The sequence below is a fragment of the Megalopta genalis genome, chromosome 17, assembly GCF_051020955.1.
Source record: "Megalopta genalis isolate 19385.01 chromosome 17, iyMegGena1_principal, whole genome shotgun sequence".
NCBI lineage: Eukaryota > Metazoa > Arthropoda > Insecta > Hymenoptera > Halictidae > Megalopta > Megalopta genalis.
In genome coordinates this window covers 2,674,383-2,691,004 of record NC_135029.1, presented here as the reverse complement: position 1 = coordinate 2,691,004, position 16,622 = coordinate 2,674,383, and the positions used below count along the sequence as shown (strand labels likewise).

The 16,622-nt window shown below is 34.4% G+C and overlaps 1 protein-coding gene across 6 annotated transcripts in view; it reads left to right on the top strand.

Annotated features, from left to right (window-relative positions):
- Nucleotides 1-16,622, top strand: part of Alk (Anaplastic lymphoma kinase) — a 48,446-nt gene continuing 31,824 nt past the window's right edge. For 2 of the 6 annotated variants that reach the window (XM_033474661.2, XM_033474662.2), the window contains exons 1-2: nt 7,941-8,339; nt 12,824-13,203. In XM_033474661.2, coding sequence (XP_033330552.2) covers nt 8,215-8,339; nt 12,824-13,203 — 505 coding nt within the window. In that variant the 5' untranslated portion in view covers nt 7,941-8,214. Of the gene's footprint in view, nt 349-7,940; nt 8,340-12,823; nt 13,204-16,622 lie in introns of those variants that run through there. The other 4 variants (XM_033474664.2, XM_033474663.2, XM_033474666.2 and 1 more) reach the window with 4 other exon arrangements.

Below are 16,622 nucleotides of genomic sequence, written 5' to 3'. Positions count from 1 at the left end.
GGGGGGCAGAGGGGCGACATTTATCGATTGTCGAGGTGAGACGAGATACGGGACGTGCTGGATTCGAGAGTGCGAGATCTTCCGCCGTGACAGAATCAATTTGCGTGGACCACGCGTGCCGAAATCGTCGTCCGGATGACTCTGTAAACCGGTGATCTGTGTCATTCGTTACCTCGGTTGATGGTGGTTCTCGGTGGACCGACCGAACGAGCTGCTGGGCTGACGGATCAGAGACACCGACGACGCGGTGAAAGTGTGTGATCGGTTGATATAACGCGGTTGTTGTACGTGCGATCCGATGGTACGTTTCCCGGCGATACCTGCCACCGATCGGCTCACCTGATCGATGTGAGTAACCCTTCTTTCGTATCCCTCGTTACGCAGCGAATCCGCGGTTCGTCGGAGCGATGCGGATTCGCGATGTCGCTGTTAAACAGCTGTAGACTCCCGGCGGATTCGACCAGGCGGCAATGTGCCCGAGCGAAAGATCTCGCGGAATTTGTTCGGTCCTTAAGCAGGAGAAATCGGGGGAACGCGGTCGGCCCAGAATTTCTGAACGCGACTTGTTCCACGTTTGACATTTATCAAACGTGATACGTGTTCCAGCGCCTGGAAGCTGCGAGAGAAAGGCGGTTTATCGAACGCTCTCCGGTTATCGTGGTTGATATAGACGAGGCAGGAAGTATTGGCTGCAGCGTGGTTTATCAAAATTCGATATCTACCGCGGCTAATGCCAAAACACGGCTCGACCCATTTCGCAGCTGGCGAAAGGCACGGTTTCAGGCGATAGTAACAATCTGTAAATGCGACCTGCAACGCTGTGTAAAATGGGTTTGCTCTCGAACCCGCGGATCGCTGGCGTTAGTTTTGTTGCACAGCGAGTCGAAGAATAAGGAAGGAACGCGAAAATATAGCTGCACCTTATATGTGCCAACGCTGAAACTGCAGTGGCGCGTTGATTGTAGCGGTTACGTGATTTTGCGGTGAAATGTTCGCGACCAACAATGCTCGAGACAGATTACTCTCTCGGCGAGCCTTTGGTAGGCTTGTTTCTAAATATTGGAGGGCTGGTCTGCCGGGGAATTTCCTCGCGACGTCAGAAGCGCGAGCTTTTACGACGGATGCTTTTATTCGAAATATTATGCGTCTGTTGCAGTAGCGGTGATACATTCGCGACGTTAATTGATCGATTCGCCGAGCGTTTCTTGGAAATGCTGCGATAATGAGGAGGTTAATGACGTTGCGCATCCGCAACCAGAAATGATATAATGACATTAGCTGCGGCTCGGATAAAAAGATAAAAGCGTTTTACATATTCACGCTGAAAGTCAATGCTCCAGTTAATTGGGGGGGGGGGGGGATTACGTACTTCATAACCTTAATTAGAGATTGTATGTTTGCTGAGCGGATGCATAACTTTCAGGAGTTCACAGCTTTCCGAAGTCGCGATGGTTGCGAATGAAACAATCGGATTCATGATTTTCATTTATGCGTTAACATATTTGGACATTTTTTGTGTTTAAATAGACTCGTGTTTGGGAGACAGTCTTCGATGTTTCTCAGGTTGTTTTTTTTTTTTTATAAACTTTCTTTACGATTTTAATAGAATCGCGCGATCTCAAAATACAATCTTTTAAATATTAAATAAAATAGTAGATTATGTCATGTTTGACCGGTTTGTAAGGAACAAAAATATTTCACAGTTGCGCAGTTGGGGTCGATGTGCAGACTTCGGCAATTACAACAGATTTGTCTATGCAGTTTTCGCTAGAAATCGAGTAATCATTAGAAACGTAAACGATATAATAATTCTGTGGAACCCATTGTTTTAGTTTTCATAGATAAACCCATGTAGCAACACCTGGATAATCGGAACGATAATTGCGTCGCTCTATACGTAGTTCCATCTACTCGCTCTAAATAAGGCGAATGGTTCTACATATTTTTCGGGAAGATAGGAATTCGTAGTAGATTGGAACGATTTGAAAACGCAGTTTGAATAATTAAACAATTTAGTTCAAATGTAAATATATTAGCTGCAGTTTTGATTATTTTTGTATTTCGATTTTCATTCGTATCCGTAATTTTGCTCATGGGTATTCATGATGAAAATATAATATAGTCAAATTTTATGCGAATAATTGGTATTTCACTTTCCTTTATTATTAAAATCTGTCGATTGGATCTAGTATCGAAAAAATGTACGAAAGGATTCTGATTAATTCATGACATTTTATATAAATATATATATATTTTACTTTTATTTTAATAATAAAGGAAAGTGAAATACCAATTATTCGCATAAAATTTGACTATATTATATTTTATATATATTTATATATATATAAAATATAATATAGTCAAATTTTATATATATAAAATGACATGAATTAATCAGAATCCTTTCGTACATTTTTCCGAACATAATCATTTTTAGATTATATTCGGCGATTCGATCGAGTATAACATTTTCAAAAATCTATTTATATGCTTATAATACTTTCACCATATTAATAATTATTTATTTACTTGAATTACAGTTTATTTATATTTCCGTAAGCAATTCTACTTTGATTTGAGTACAGTGATATTTTTGTATCCGTGCAAACATAAATACAATATTTGAAAACATTTAATTCCTTAATGTGTAATATTCGAAATAATCATTTCACTCTAGACTAAAAATTAGTATCGCTGAATTCTTTGCACATGTTATCAAAGAGCGTAATGTACCTGTAGAGAACAGGACATCCTCTCAGAGTTAAATTAGTTTCTAACACTATTTTTGTTCAATTAGGTGTACTCTGTCACAGTATGGGTACCTCAAAGGGTTGGTATAAAACTGAAGAGAATGCAAGTGTAATGAGCAAAAGAATGAATATTAGAACAATATATTCGTAAAGTAAAAATGGAGAAAAGGGAGATTAAGAAATGTAAAAATATTTATAAATAGAAACTAGTATAGTTAAAAATTAATTTACACCGGATACTCGAAGCATCGACGTTCACTTGTTTCGTTAACCACAGAGGTTTCCCGTCTCTTTACTGAGCATAACTATGTAGATGTGCGTTCCACACAGAAACGTGCAATCATTTCCAGATATAGCAGCGTGAAAACCGAATACAGTGAGAACGATAATATTCGGACATCTTTTAAAATGCAACAATGTTTTTAATATTTCACCAAATAACTTGAGTTGTCTCGAGATGCTAGATTGACTAGTTTAGTTGACAATGATCGAATGAATGTTTAAATTTATTATATTTATTTTATTTAAAAAGAATAAACGTATGATTTTTTTCCGAATTTTGCTTATCCGATTGATGTGAAAATCTCGAAATTGCTTACATTTATCGGTCGAAAAACGTGGAACACTGTTCATAACTCATAACAACCTCAATCTACAAAGACCTATAAACTACACATCGTTCAAATTTTCATTTTGAGATTAGACAATAAGATCGAAAATTCTTTTATTTTCGTTGTCATTCTAACCAACTGCAATTTTTCCAAACATTTGTTCCCTCGTTATCTAGTAATCCAGTCAGTCTAACATCTCAAAATAATTCAAGTCGTTTGATCCATCTTTAACCCTTTGTACTCGGATGTCGTCAATACGGTAACACTATAATATAATCATGTCGAAGTGGCCTTTCTTTTTAATTATTATCTTTTTTTCATACCGTAATGGAATCACGTGAAATACATAAATAAAAGCACAAGATCTTTTATTCATTAATTCTAACAAAATTTCACAGCAGCATAACGATTTTTATTTCAATTTGATTTTGTATAGCAATATCACAATTTTTGCAAGATTTGCACAGAATTGCTGGTAGGTATGTCAGAAAAATCATCATTCAAGTACTAAAAATTAAAATTTAAAGTTATATAAAATTGATCACAGTGGATGGTATTTGAACATTTTCGCATCTTAAACGTCCTAGTAAAATTCAATTTCGTTCAAATACGTATATTACAATAAATCTGAATTTTGAAAATTAATCAGAGATCGGTTGAAAAAGTTATTCCATTTGGAAAGGTGTCAACATAGTTTCCGCGACGACAGTGCAATAAACATGATACGAACTTAAATTCCATACGTCGTGCGTCGGTTACCAATTACGGATATCATTGAACAACCGATGCGAGGATAATTTTATCCTGACTGCTGCGCATAAAAGATCTCGTACGGATGCAGTTCGGATGCAGTCTAGGGCGGAAGGAATCAAGTGAACTCGCGACCAGTGCACATATACATGCATATATCGAATATCGTGGTACGTATGTACTCGGGAACAGGAATAGTTATCATGATAGATACCGGGACCGATACCGATAGATCGATCGATTTAATTGGCAAGTCGCGACTGTCTCTCAAGTAGCGCTCGCATTCCTGAGGATCGAGCGCTATCGAGAGACAACAAGAAATACGGAGACGTTAGAATTCATGTTAGACGTCACATTGGTTGGAAACGTCACAAAGGAGAGGTCAAGTATTTAGATACACTTTTGAAATGCAACCTTCAAAATTATTGCACTTTATCACTCGTTGACGGTTCACTGAAACCCTCTATATCTCCCTGTTTTGTATTCGTCGTATGCAATCTGTATCGCATTGGGATTGAAGTAATCAATCTAGGATCGACATAGAAATATTCAGGACATTCTCTTCGATGAAAAGAACAATGCAAACAGCGGAATAAAATCGAAGTTTTATACTGACACAATATTTTGCTGTAAGATTGTAGTTGGAATAATAAGATTAGTTAATACTGATAATCGATTATTGCCTGTAAATCGGTAAAATTTTTGGTAAAATGTCAATTTTATATTGAATCGTAATTTAATGCAAATCGATTAATATAACATTGATACAATATTTTGTTATACGATTATAGTTAGAATAGTTGATATTTAAAAGTTGATATTTATTATAAGTAGATTGCACTAGTTAATACTGATAATCGATTATTGCCCGTAAATCGGTAAAATTTTTAGTAAAATGTCAATTTTATATTGAATCGTAATTTAATGCAAATCGATTAATATAACATTGACACAATATTTTGTTATACGATTATAGTTAGAATAGTTGATATTTAAAAGTTGATATTTATTATAAGTAGATTGCACTAGTTAATACTGATAATCGATTATTGCCCGTAAATCGGTAAAATTTTTAGTAAAATATCAATTTTATATTGAATCGTAATTTAATGCAGATCGATTAATATAACATTGATACAATATTTTGTTATACGATTATAGTTAGAATAGTTGATATTTAAAAGTTGATATTTATTATAAGTAGATTGCACTAGTTAATACTGATAATCGATTATTGCCCGTAAATCGGTAAAATTTTTAGTAAAATGTCAATTTTATATTGAATCGTAATTTAATGCAGATCGATTAATATAACATTGACACAATATTTTGTTATACGATTATAGTTAGAATAGTTGATATTTAAAAGTTGATATTTATTATAAGTAGATTGCACTAGTTAATACTGATAATCGATTATTGCCCGTAAATCGGTAAAATTTTTAGTAAAATGTCAATTTTATATTGAATCGTAATTTAATGCAAATCGATTAATATAACATTGACACAATATTTTGTTATACGATTATAGTTAGAATAGTTGATATTTAAAAGTTGATATTTATTATAAGTAGATTGCACTAGTTAATACTGATAATCGATTATTGCCCGTAAATCGGTAAAATTTTTAGTAAAATATCAATTTTATATTGAATCGTAATTTAATGCAAATCGATTAATATAACATTGATACAATATTTTGTTATACGATTATAGTTAGAATAGTTGATATTTAAAAGTTGATATTTATTATAAGTAGATTGCACTAGTTAATACTGATAATCGATTATTGCCCGTAAATCGGTAAAATTTTTAGTAAAATATCAATTTTATATTGAATCGTAATTTAAAACAAATCGATTAAGGAAATTACGGTTCCTTCCATTCAGTTATAAACACACTTATTTTATTATCGTGAAGGTTCGGATTTTTACGTGCGACGAAATTATTCAGAACGTTTTCTTATACACAACCGCTTCCATAAATGTTATCGTGAACCTAATATTTTTAGATCCATCTCCAATTTAATTGGATGTTTATATTTTGGACATTATGTAATTAGTTTCCAGTGTATACATACAATAATGATAACAGTAAAAAGTAACGAAAACATAGCTCGGGGAGAAAAGTCAGCAGAGATTATAAACCGGAAGTCATTTTAAATTGCAAGGTGGGGATTAAACCGAACAAATAAGTAACCTAATTACGATCATTTCAGATGTCTCGGAAATAAATTCAAATGAATAAATCGGTTTAAAATGATAAAGTATAATAGTGAAAATATCTAGATTTTATATTACTCTTTTACGGGGTTTAATATTATATTATAAAGTTTTTCAAAAGATTTTCAGAATTTATAGTTACTCAGCGAGAGGAGTAAAAATTATCCGATCAATATAGGTTCGAAAGTCAATCCTTATGACAGGAAATCACGTTTCAGTATCCAAGAATATTCGATAACGTTCGCGACGATTTTAGCAATGTTTCAAGACTTAAAGATCGCTTTATGTAGGTCGTTGAATTCGTCTCGACGTCAACCATAACATTATTTAGCTAAAAATATATAGTGACGATTAAACGATCAAGGCAATTCCAATTGTTTATTTAAAAAAGGAAATTTTCTTAAGTTTTTATATCGAAGTTTATAGAAGACCGCGTATTAATTAATTTTTGTTCGAAATATTTTTTCGTCAAAGCACTGTAAATAACTGAAAAATAGCGATATAATATAATAATATTAACACTTTATCGACCGCTAGCCTATTTATCGGCTTTTCGATTGCCAATGTTTATCGATCGCTAGCCTATTAATCGGCTTTTCGATTGCCAATGCTTATCGACCGATAGCCTATTAATCGACTTTTAGCTATCGACGGTTTTCGCTTCTTTACTGTTTTGTTAGTAGCTGACCTCCTGTATGCTGACCTCCCCATATCCTTATGAATTATAATTATAATAATTATATTATTATTTATTATTATTTTTAAAGGAATAAGCACAACACAATGAATAGCGAAAATTTAGCCGGTACTGGGAGCAAATGCGCGCGCGACTAAGCCAGTCCTTACTGAGTGGCAGCCTCAACCACGACCGGAGGATAAAGTGTTAATAACAATATTACTAAAGAATCGAAGCCGATACAAGCCAGAACAAACACATCTAACAGTTACGACACCTTTTCAGTTCTCGATAACCGTTTCAGCGAGAACCGATATACAACAGTTTTGAAACATTTCTTTCCGGGAACCCTTTGAATCTCTGATTATAAAGAAACCAATCAATTTGTTCATCGGACTGAAACACACGTATTCTTGCTGGTGAATACGAGTTGTAGGAGAAGCTGGCACGAGATCGATCAAAGTGCTTGGCAATGTTGATTCCGCCGAGATTTGCGATCGCAAAGGGTTCAATAATCTCTCGCGGATCCGCGCGAGTCAATAACACGAACGATGCCGGAAGGTGAAAAACGAGCTCGCGAAAACGCGTGCACGGTGGACGGAGCAATAGAGAAAACAGGAGTAACGAGCGCCGTCTAAATCTCGCGTTGAATCGCGTCGAGTGGGCACTTGATCCTCACTTGCCGAGCGATCGCTTCAATATTTCGGAAAAGAGAGAGACAGTGGCGGCGCAGGGAGTGAAAAGGATGACGTAGGGAACGCGGAGACGGATAGAGAGTGCGAGGGCCGTAGGGAATTAGAGAAGGTAGGACACGACTAACAGGACAGAGAGAAAAGGAAAAACAGAGTTCCTCGATTGCCGTTAACGACAATCAAGAGATTATCCAGTTGAGAGTGCGAGATCCTATACCCTATAACGTGATGCTGCTAGTTACGTTTCGTCGTTTGCGGGCGTCGCGGTCACGATCCCGCGTCGTTCTCTCTGTATTTTCGAATTTCAGGTCGGCCGGACCCGTGCTTTGTTTTTCTTTTTTCATCGACCACTTTCGTTTGATACAGGTGACACGCACCCTGCTGAATCGATCGGTAGAAAACAATTGGAAGCACGTCGAAATCGTGGTTATTATCGCGCTGAGACAATGCGCGACTGACAAGAGCTGGACAACAATCGGAAACGGAGGAGTGCTGCTCGCGCGAGACAAACGGATGAATACGGGAAAGCTATGCTGGTACATTGTTCATCACCGGCTTCGGGGCTCTTTGCAAATCCGACGTTATTCCCGTGGTCTTGGAACAAAAACACAGCGAAGACTACTCTTTCATCTCCGAAGGTTTATTTTTTTTTTAATATCCCGATACCAAGACATTCTGTTATCTAAAAATTTCATTCGAGTTCTCTGTTTATCTAAATAATACATGATTATATTATATTATAATATATATATATATATATATATATATATTATAATATATATATATTATAATATAATATAATCATGTATTATTTAGATAAACAGAGAACTCGAATGAAATTTTTAGATAACAGAATGTCTTGGTATATATGAAATTTTATATATATATATATATATATATATAATATATAATATATATTATATTATATTATAATAATATATATTATATTATATTATAATAATAGGACGTTTGGATGCCGGGATATCGTAAAAATGAATGTTCGGATAAGGGAGTCTCTACTGTATTAACCCTTCGCGCTCGAAGCTGTTTGAATTCGAAAACACGTTTTCTGACCCGCGGCATTTCCATTATTTATATAGAATTCTCGTTCGGAAAATAGCTACGATTTATTGCAATTTATGCGTATGAAATCGAGCACGTTGGCACGTACGATACTTATAGTCTTAACAGTTTTGAAATACAAACGAGTTCGACGCTGTCAAAATTATTTTGAAACGTGGCACAGCAATATTTAGCGGGGATCGTGATTGCGTGTCGAGTGCAAAGAGTTAAACACGGTGATCGCTTACATCGAATGCAATCGTTTTTCGTTTTCGCTGTCGACAAATCGATATTTCTGTGTACCCTCGTTTCTTTGCCATCGGGCGTTGTTTGTAGTCGACATTTAACTGTAAAATATTTAGCGACGTGTGATCGTACGAAACGTTATTTTTATCAGGATTTTTGGTGAAACGGCTCGACGTTGTTATCGGTTATGGAATTATTTATATAAGCGTTAAAAATTGAGGATACTGTTCCACGAATTTTTAAATACTTATTGCAGAACCTCGCCGAAAGGATTTCTCAAAATTATACTTTGGCGTAGCTTTTTTGTAGAGCTCGAGAAATATGATATCGCACTTTCGTTTTGATATGGATCAATCTACAAAAGCGTGTAGCATCGAGGAACATTCAATATTTGTAATTACGTGTTCATGTTCGTAGTTTTTTAAACACTTATGTCCATTGGTAAAAGAATTCATTACCGTATGGTAGTCGTTAATTAAATTCTTTTCATGAATGCGCAAACAACATTTTTATTACGACTCAATTATTAATTATATGTTGTATACTCGGAGTCTTGTTAGTTATGCGTTGTATACTTGGGGATTCTTATTAATTTAGCGTTAAAGAAATACAAGCTTTCAACGTGGAAAGGGTAGATTTTAATGTGGGCTTTTTTAGATGAAACAAATCATATGTGAAATGTTGCACTTCCATATTATGCGAACCATCTTGTATATACTTGGAATTAGGATTGAAAAGAAACTCGGATACATTTCGTTGATAACACGACGAGGGGCAATTTCGTAGCGGCACACCGGAAATTATGGAGTATCGGTGAATCAGTTATTCCATTTCCACCAATCATCGCTTCGCTTCATCATCCAACTCACCCTCTTGACACTAGAAATAGTGCGACTTGAACAGCTTTGCCGATGGTGCGACGATAATATTTGGTCTTTTAACTTCGATGGCTTAATATTTCAACGCATCGATTGGAAAATATTGAATCACAGAGATTAAAAATATAACGGTAATGTATTGTTTGTAGAATAAAATATTAATATTCGGAAGGCGGGACTTGGACGATTTCAAATATGTTTTACATCGGTTCGATCTAAGGCAACTTATGTGTAAAACGATTTGCTGTATAAATGAAAAAAGGATTAAATCTGGTACTATAACTAACCATTTTTATTAATCGAGTATTCATATCACCGTGCTTAACGAGGCTAAACGAGGTCCAGATAATTCGGATAATCGATAAGGGATATACTACCCCTGGAAAATAGTATTCGAACACGTTTTAAAACACAATAATTTTTTCATAACTGTATGATGACTGAAATACACTTTTTTAAATTTTAATATTACTAGTAGTAAAGGAAATGGAAAAATCGTTGTTTCATTTTTCGATCCGAGCCTACAACAAAAATTTGAAGAATGTCTCAGTAAACATGTATGAATTACCTGTTCTTGGTTGAAATTCGTGAACAACTGCTATTCTCGCGAACTTTAAATGTTCACAGCTCATATACAACGTCAACCGAGATCTACAAAACGCATTTTTTAAATGTTCGTTCCAGTTTCAGATAAAAAAGTTAAAGAACGAGAGCTTTTTCCTTTTTTTGTCGTACCAAGTAATAGTGATTTAGTAGTTGTATAGTAAGTTAATCCATTTAATATTTTTAAAAAATCAGGTCATTTAGTCCAATTTTGAAAGAAATTAAAATTAGCCAGAGGTTGTATCGCCACATGTTTCATTAAGGTCTATGGAGAAATTAACGTGTTTAGAAGAAGCACCTTAAAAACATGTCGAGAAAATTCTTAAATAAAATTATAAACGAATCTAAGTAGATTCAGTTATATTTTCATTTGAAAAGTCCGTCGTTCGAGTGTTAAATAACAGTTGCAAAGGCACGCTCGTTGCTTGGTAGGGCGGCATAAGCTCTCATCGAAACAGCCTGAAAAATGAGCGCAGTCAAAGCATTCGTACGCGTGAAAACTTATCGTTCAATTTAAAGTGTCACAGTCAAATTTAGAAAAAAAAGACAGTAGTTCTGGAAAATAGTTAACTGTCATACTTCCTATGTTATTTTATCCGTCTTCCGTAAATGAAGATGTAGCACCAACGATGCATCTCCGTATCCTGCAAAGCTATCAATCACTTTACGCTCAACTATTTCTATCAACAGTTTCTAGCGTCAGCGTTCTATCGGCGAACGCCACGAAGAGCAGAAAACTCTACTTTCTTTTCCTCGCAAAACTGTTGGTAGGGTTTCCTCAAACACGAACCCATAAAAGCTTGAATAGTAATTATAAGTGCGACCGGAGGATTCGACGAGAAATGTTTGCGAGAACGAGACGTTCCAGGGCTTCGGTCGCGTCTCAAGTACCCGTTGACGAGTGTTTCCAGCAACGAAAAATCGGCTCGAAACCACGACGACGACGACGACGACGACTTTTATTAACACGTTCCGTGCCACGTGTACCATCGATGGTACACGCTTGCATGTTTACTTAGTGAACTGAACAAATTGTTTACAAGAAATTTAGAACCGAAGAATCAATTTCCACCGCAAGAATGGGCGTTGATAAGTTTTTGTTACGTTGTTATGTGTACGAGAATTAATAATTGCACGTAATACATCAAGTTTTAGTAAAATATCAAAGTGTGAAGATTCGAGTAAAAAAAGCTCGGCACGGAACGTGTTAACCAAGGCATGGAAAACGCATGATGCTGTCCAAGGCGATGCGCGGCCGTATAAAATATTTCTTCCGCGAGTCTACTCTTCGATTTTGAAACTCTCGGCCAATCTCGCTCGCAATTACAAACTTATTTCAACTTTTTACTGAAGCGTACTCATTAGCGACGCGAAACGACCGCGATTATTATTATCTATTTACTAATTTCGCTTGCGTTATTCCGTTTTCAAGCAGGTCGGTGTATCTTTCTGCGCTGAGGAACGCTAACAAACAATATCTTTCCAGTGTATAACGACGACTGTACGATTACTCCGTTCCTCTGTCAAAGCGCAAAACATGCACCGTTAAACAGGCCGCACGCGAAACGTTATTTCGGTGCAATTTAACACGTTCCGTGCCACGTGTACCATCGATGGTACACGCTTGCATGTTTACTTAGTGAACTGAACAAATTGTTTACAAGAAATTTAGAACCGAAGAATCAATTTCCACCGCAAGAATGGGCGTTGATAAGTTTTTGTTACGTTGTTATGTGCACGAGAATTAATAATTGCACGTAATTTCGTAATCGTATCTCCTCTTCCCATATTGTTCATTTTTATTTACAAGCTGAAGGAAAATTGGGGAGAATTTACTACACACCCTCCTCCAAAAGTGTTGGAACACCTGCTGATCTAGTGTAAATTATAATTTTTTCTCGTTCACTTTTCAGGTTTTTGTTTTATGTTTAGTATTCAGTTTTATAAATATGCAGAACATTCTAAGATACGCATGCAACCAAACAGAATCAGGAATAATAGACAAAGTCCAAAGAAGTAATTAAAAAGCGCGGTGGATATTACATTAATTTTCTTTTATAAAATTGACCTTATTTTTATTATAATGTAAACAAAGATGATATGTGTACTTGTGTACTTGTTTAATACAATTAACTTTGAAATACATTGATGCATCAAGTTTTAGTAAAATATCAAAGTGTGAAGATTCGAGTAAAAAAAGCTCGGCACGGAACGTGTTAAACGTCAGGGAATCTGTTTCAAGAACGTTTTAGGGGATCGGCGAGCGGATCGAGGCCCGTGGTTCCACGTAAAACCGGAGCTGTAGGTGAAAAGTTGCGTGTGACTTTTTGCAGGATCTATCGAGCGGCTACACGAAGAAACCACGGAGTAATGATCAGAGGTACGCGGTCTGGGGTGCCGACCGCGAATTCGAGACAGGCGTGTCACAACACCGGACATGACTGCCGATGTAGATTTCGCTTAACCGGCGACCTAGTGTTGAGGATCCTTCTCGGCCTTTGCTACATCACCGGCACCTGTTGCGACTGGAAGGAAAGAATGCCGCAAGGAAGCAAGAAGATACAATTTGATCGCAGTCGAACGGCCGAGCTCGGCTACTGCGATTTCGAAAGCGCTTGTAATTCCTGGTGGAATGTAACTATACCCTTCAAACGAGTTACCCCGGACCGTAGCGGATTCGGGCCGATGACGGATGCTAGTAACTCGGTACACGGTAAGACACCTGCAATTTTGGACTGGAATTGGAGACACGGTCAAATTCGATATATAGTAAATTCTCCCTAATTTTCCTTAAGCTTTTAAATAAAAATGAACTATTTGGGAAGAGGAGATACAATTGTTTGAGCCTTGCACCTCGTTTTTATAATTGCTGACAAACGGAAACTATAAAAAAGAGCCGCGAGGCTCGGATATTCGTATCTCCTCTTCCCATATTGTTCATTTTTATTCACAAGCTGAAGGAAAATTGGGGAGAATTTACTACACACCCTCCTCCAAAAGTGTTGGAACACCTGCTGATCTAGTGTAAATTATAATTTTTTCTCGTTCACAGTTCAGGTTTTTGTTTTATGTTTAGTATTCAGTTTTATAAATATGCAGAACATTCTAAGATACGCATGCAACCAAACAGAATCAGGAATAATAGACGAAGTCCAAAGAAGTAATTAAAAAGCGCGGTGGATATTACATTAATTTTCTTTTATAAAATTGAGACGTTATTTTTATTATAATGTAAACAAAGATATAGATATGTGTACTTGTTTAATACAATTAACTTTGAAATACATTGATGAAATTATAACAATTTCCTATCGGTTTCTCAAATTTATTCAATTTTCTGTGAATGTTCTAAATTAGAAACTTAGAACTTAAATTAAATAAATAGTTGTGGAGGGGAATGTACCCGTGTTTTCGTATTCTTAAGTCTCGCGGTGCATTTATGGAAAAAATGTCTTGCATATAAGAATACATTGCTAGATAAAATTATGACAAATAGGAAATTGTTGGTATGAGAACTATAATAATACTTACATTAAAATGTATTTCATCGAAAACAAAATAGTACAATTTTACTTGGTCAGAAATATAAGACACTGCTTATAAAAATGAAGGAAATGTAAAAAATTAAGTAAAATTATTACATCTTTTAGTATATTAGTGGTGGGTAGAGCCTTCGTTATGCTTGGTGTTTCAACATCGGTGGTACAACCGAGGACGGGATGATTTTCCATGAAAAAAGAAATAGAGAATAAGGAATAACATTTTTTTCATTTAAGGCTTCGTTGACGCGAGAATCGAATTTAAATATTCAGCATTTTCAACAATTTTTGCATTAATAAAGTAAGTTAGTAACTAAATTACATGTCTTATTTTTATTTGAACACGCTCTAAATCCATAGGCAGAAATGAGTAACGAAACACATGTTGATACTAATGACATTAGCGCTATTTATAAGTGACATATGACTCCTGTCGAGATCCATCCATCTAAACGATTCTAAACCATAGTTACGTGTATGCGTACTCGCTGAATATACGAAGTATATGAATATACAACGAAGTCTCGTATAAAAAAATTTTATTCCTTGTTTTCCATTTGTTTTTTCATGTCTCGATTGTACATTTTGCTATGCTATTATTTGTGTTACTATTTAAGGAAGAACAAACTGCTTTGCATAGAAAAAGCTTTTTACTAAAGAAAACAGAACCGAATCCTTTTGAATTACAATATATCTCTCATCGGTACAATTAAACGAAGAAACGTGTTATTATAGAAGTAAACAAAAATTACGTAGAGAAAGAGATATTCTCGAAGACGCAAATATATTATGTATAATTTCAAATGATTCATAAAAATAGATTGCAAAAAGGTAATATAACTACATGTTGCATCTAACGTAAATGAGTATTTTATTTTCCAGGATATTATAGATGAGCACATTTTTTTATTAAATAACAGAAGAACTCTCAATTATATATTTATATAATGAACTATAAACCTAATAAGAAAGATCTGTAAAAATTAAACTATTTTATAAAAAAGTATTCTATAAAAATTAAACTCAATTTAGGGATCTAAAAAATTAACTGATAAATTACATATTATTATATTAAAAAGATTCTAACATTCTGTTTCAAGAAAATAATAAGCATGGATATGTAGATTATTTAATAAGCTAAAAATGTGTTCATTTAAGCTCATTTACGCGGAGCAGCAATTTCACATGCATCAACCTTAATAGTAGTCATTCGCATAAACGCGTCGCTCAATTCGCATAATGCGTTTATGCATACAAAATGTATATAACAATTTAGACTGCTAGGTATGCCTCCATTATTTTAAATAATGAACGAGAACATTATTTAGAATGGTTGTTTGGTTGCAAACGTGATAATGCAATGACTACATTATAGTTTTTTCACAGTTACATGATGCATAACCTTGACATAACTATGGGCACATCTTTTATGTGGAATCTTTATATGTTATTCCTTCATATGGAATGCATGTTCATAGAATATTTATTTTATAACTCACTTTCGCTACAAAAAAATTCAACTGAGCATTCAAAATTTGCTACTGTATCGATTTTGACAAGAAAAATTATAGACTGCATTTTTAAAAAAGTGCAAAATTATTACTTTGTATATAAACGTCATTTTGTAAATCATATTTTCGATTATTATTTGAAAGAAATAGAGACAATTGAGAAATATGTACTTTATATTGTATAACTTATTGTTTTTCTAATTTAATACTATAATTCAATTATTATACAGTCGTATACGAACATATGAATTTGGAACGGAATAATTTTCTTAAAATTGCACCAAACAATTCGAATTTTTTTGAGATGATAAGAGGACGAGTTTGCTAGACATGGGCATACAAAAAATTGCAAAAATTGTAATAGAGTGCAAGATGGAAAAAATAAAATATAACTGCTTAAATATGAAATATCAATACTTCATAAGTCAATATCTGCAAATATACTGCAATTGGATGTGACTTATAGCAATTGAAACTAATTCAATTAGAAGTTTTACGTATTAACGATAACAGTGTTGCATAACAATATGTTTACTATTATTTACTCGGTGCAATTTGAGAAATCATAATCATCAGCTACTTCATCAGCTAATCATCACCTTTACACAACATAATAATATTATGTTGTATTTCCATTATCACGAGCGTTCACAAGGAATTCTGAATAATACAAATATTTAGAAATAAATAATAATAAAATATAATAATAAAACAGATTTTTATATTTTGTTACCGGTGCAGGTACACACAGTTTATAACTTTCATTAAGTATTGCTCACTTTCTTGTGTATTCGACTCTTTGTAATAGCTACTACTATACGCAATTTATTTTTTTCAACCAATATTTAATGACCTAGTGTTACTCCACATATTCAAGTAACATGAATATGTATTTACACAGTCGTAAATATTTTTGTACACATATATATATATATATGAGATATATTTAAATTTATTTATATATATATATTTATATATATATATGAGATATATTTAAATTTATTTATATATATATATTTATATATATATATATATATATATATATATAAATAAATTTAAATATATCTCATTCTCTACTGGAA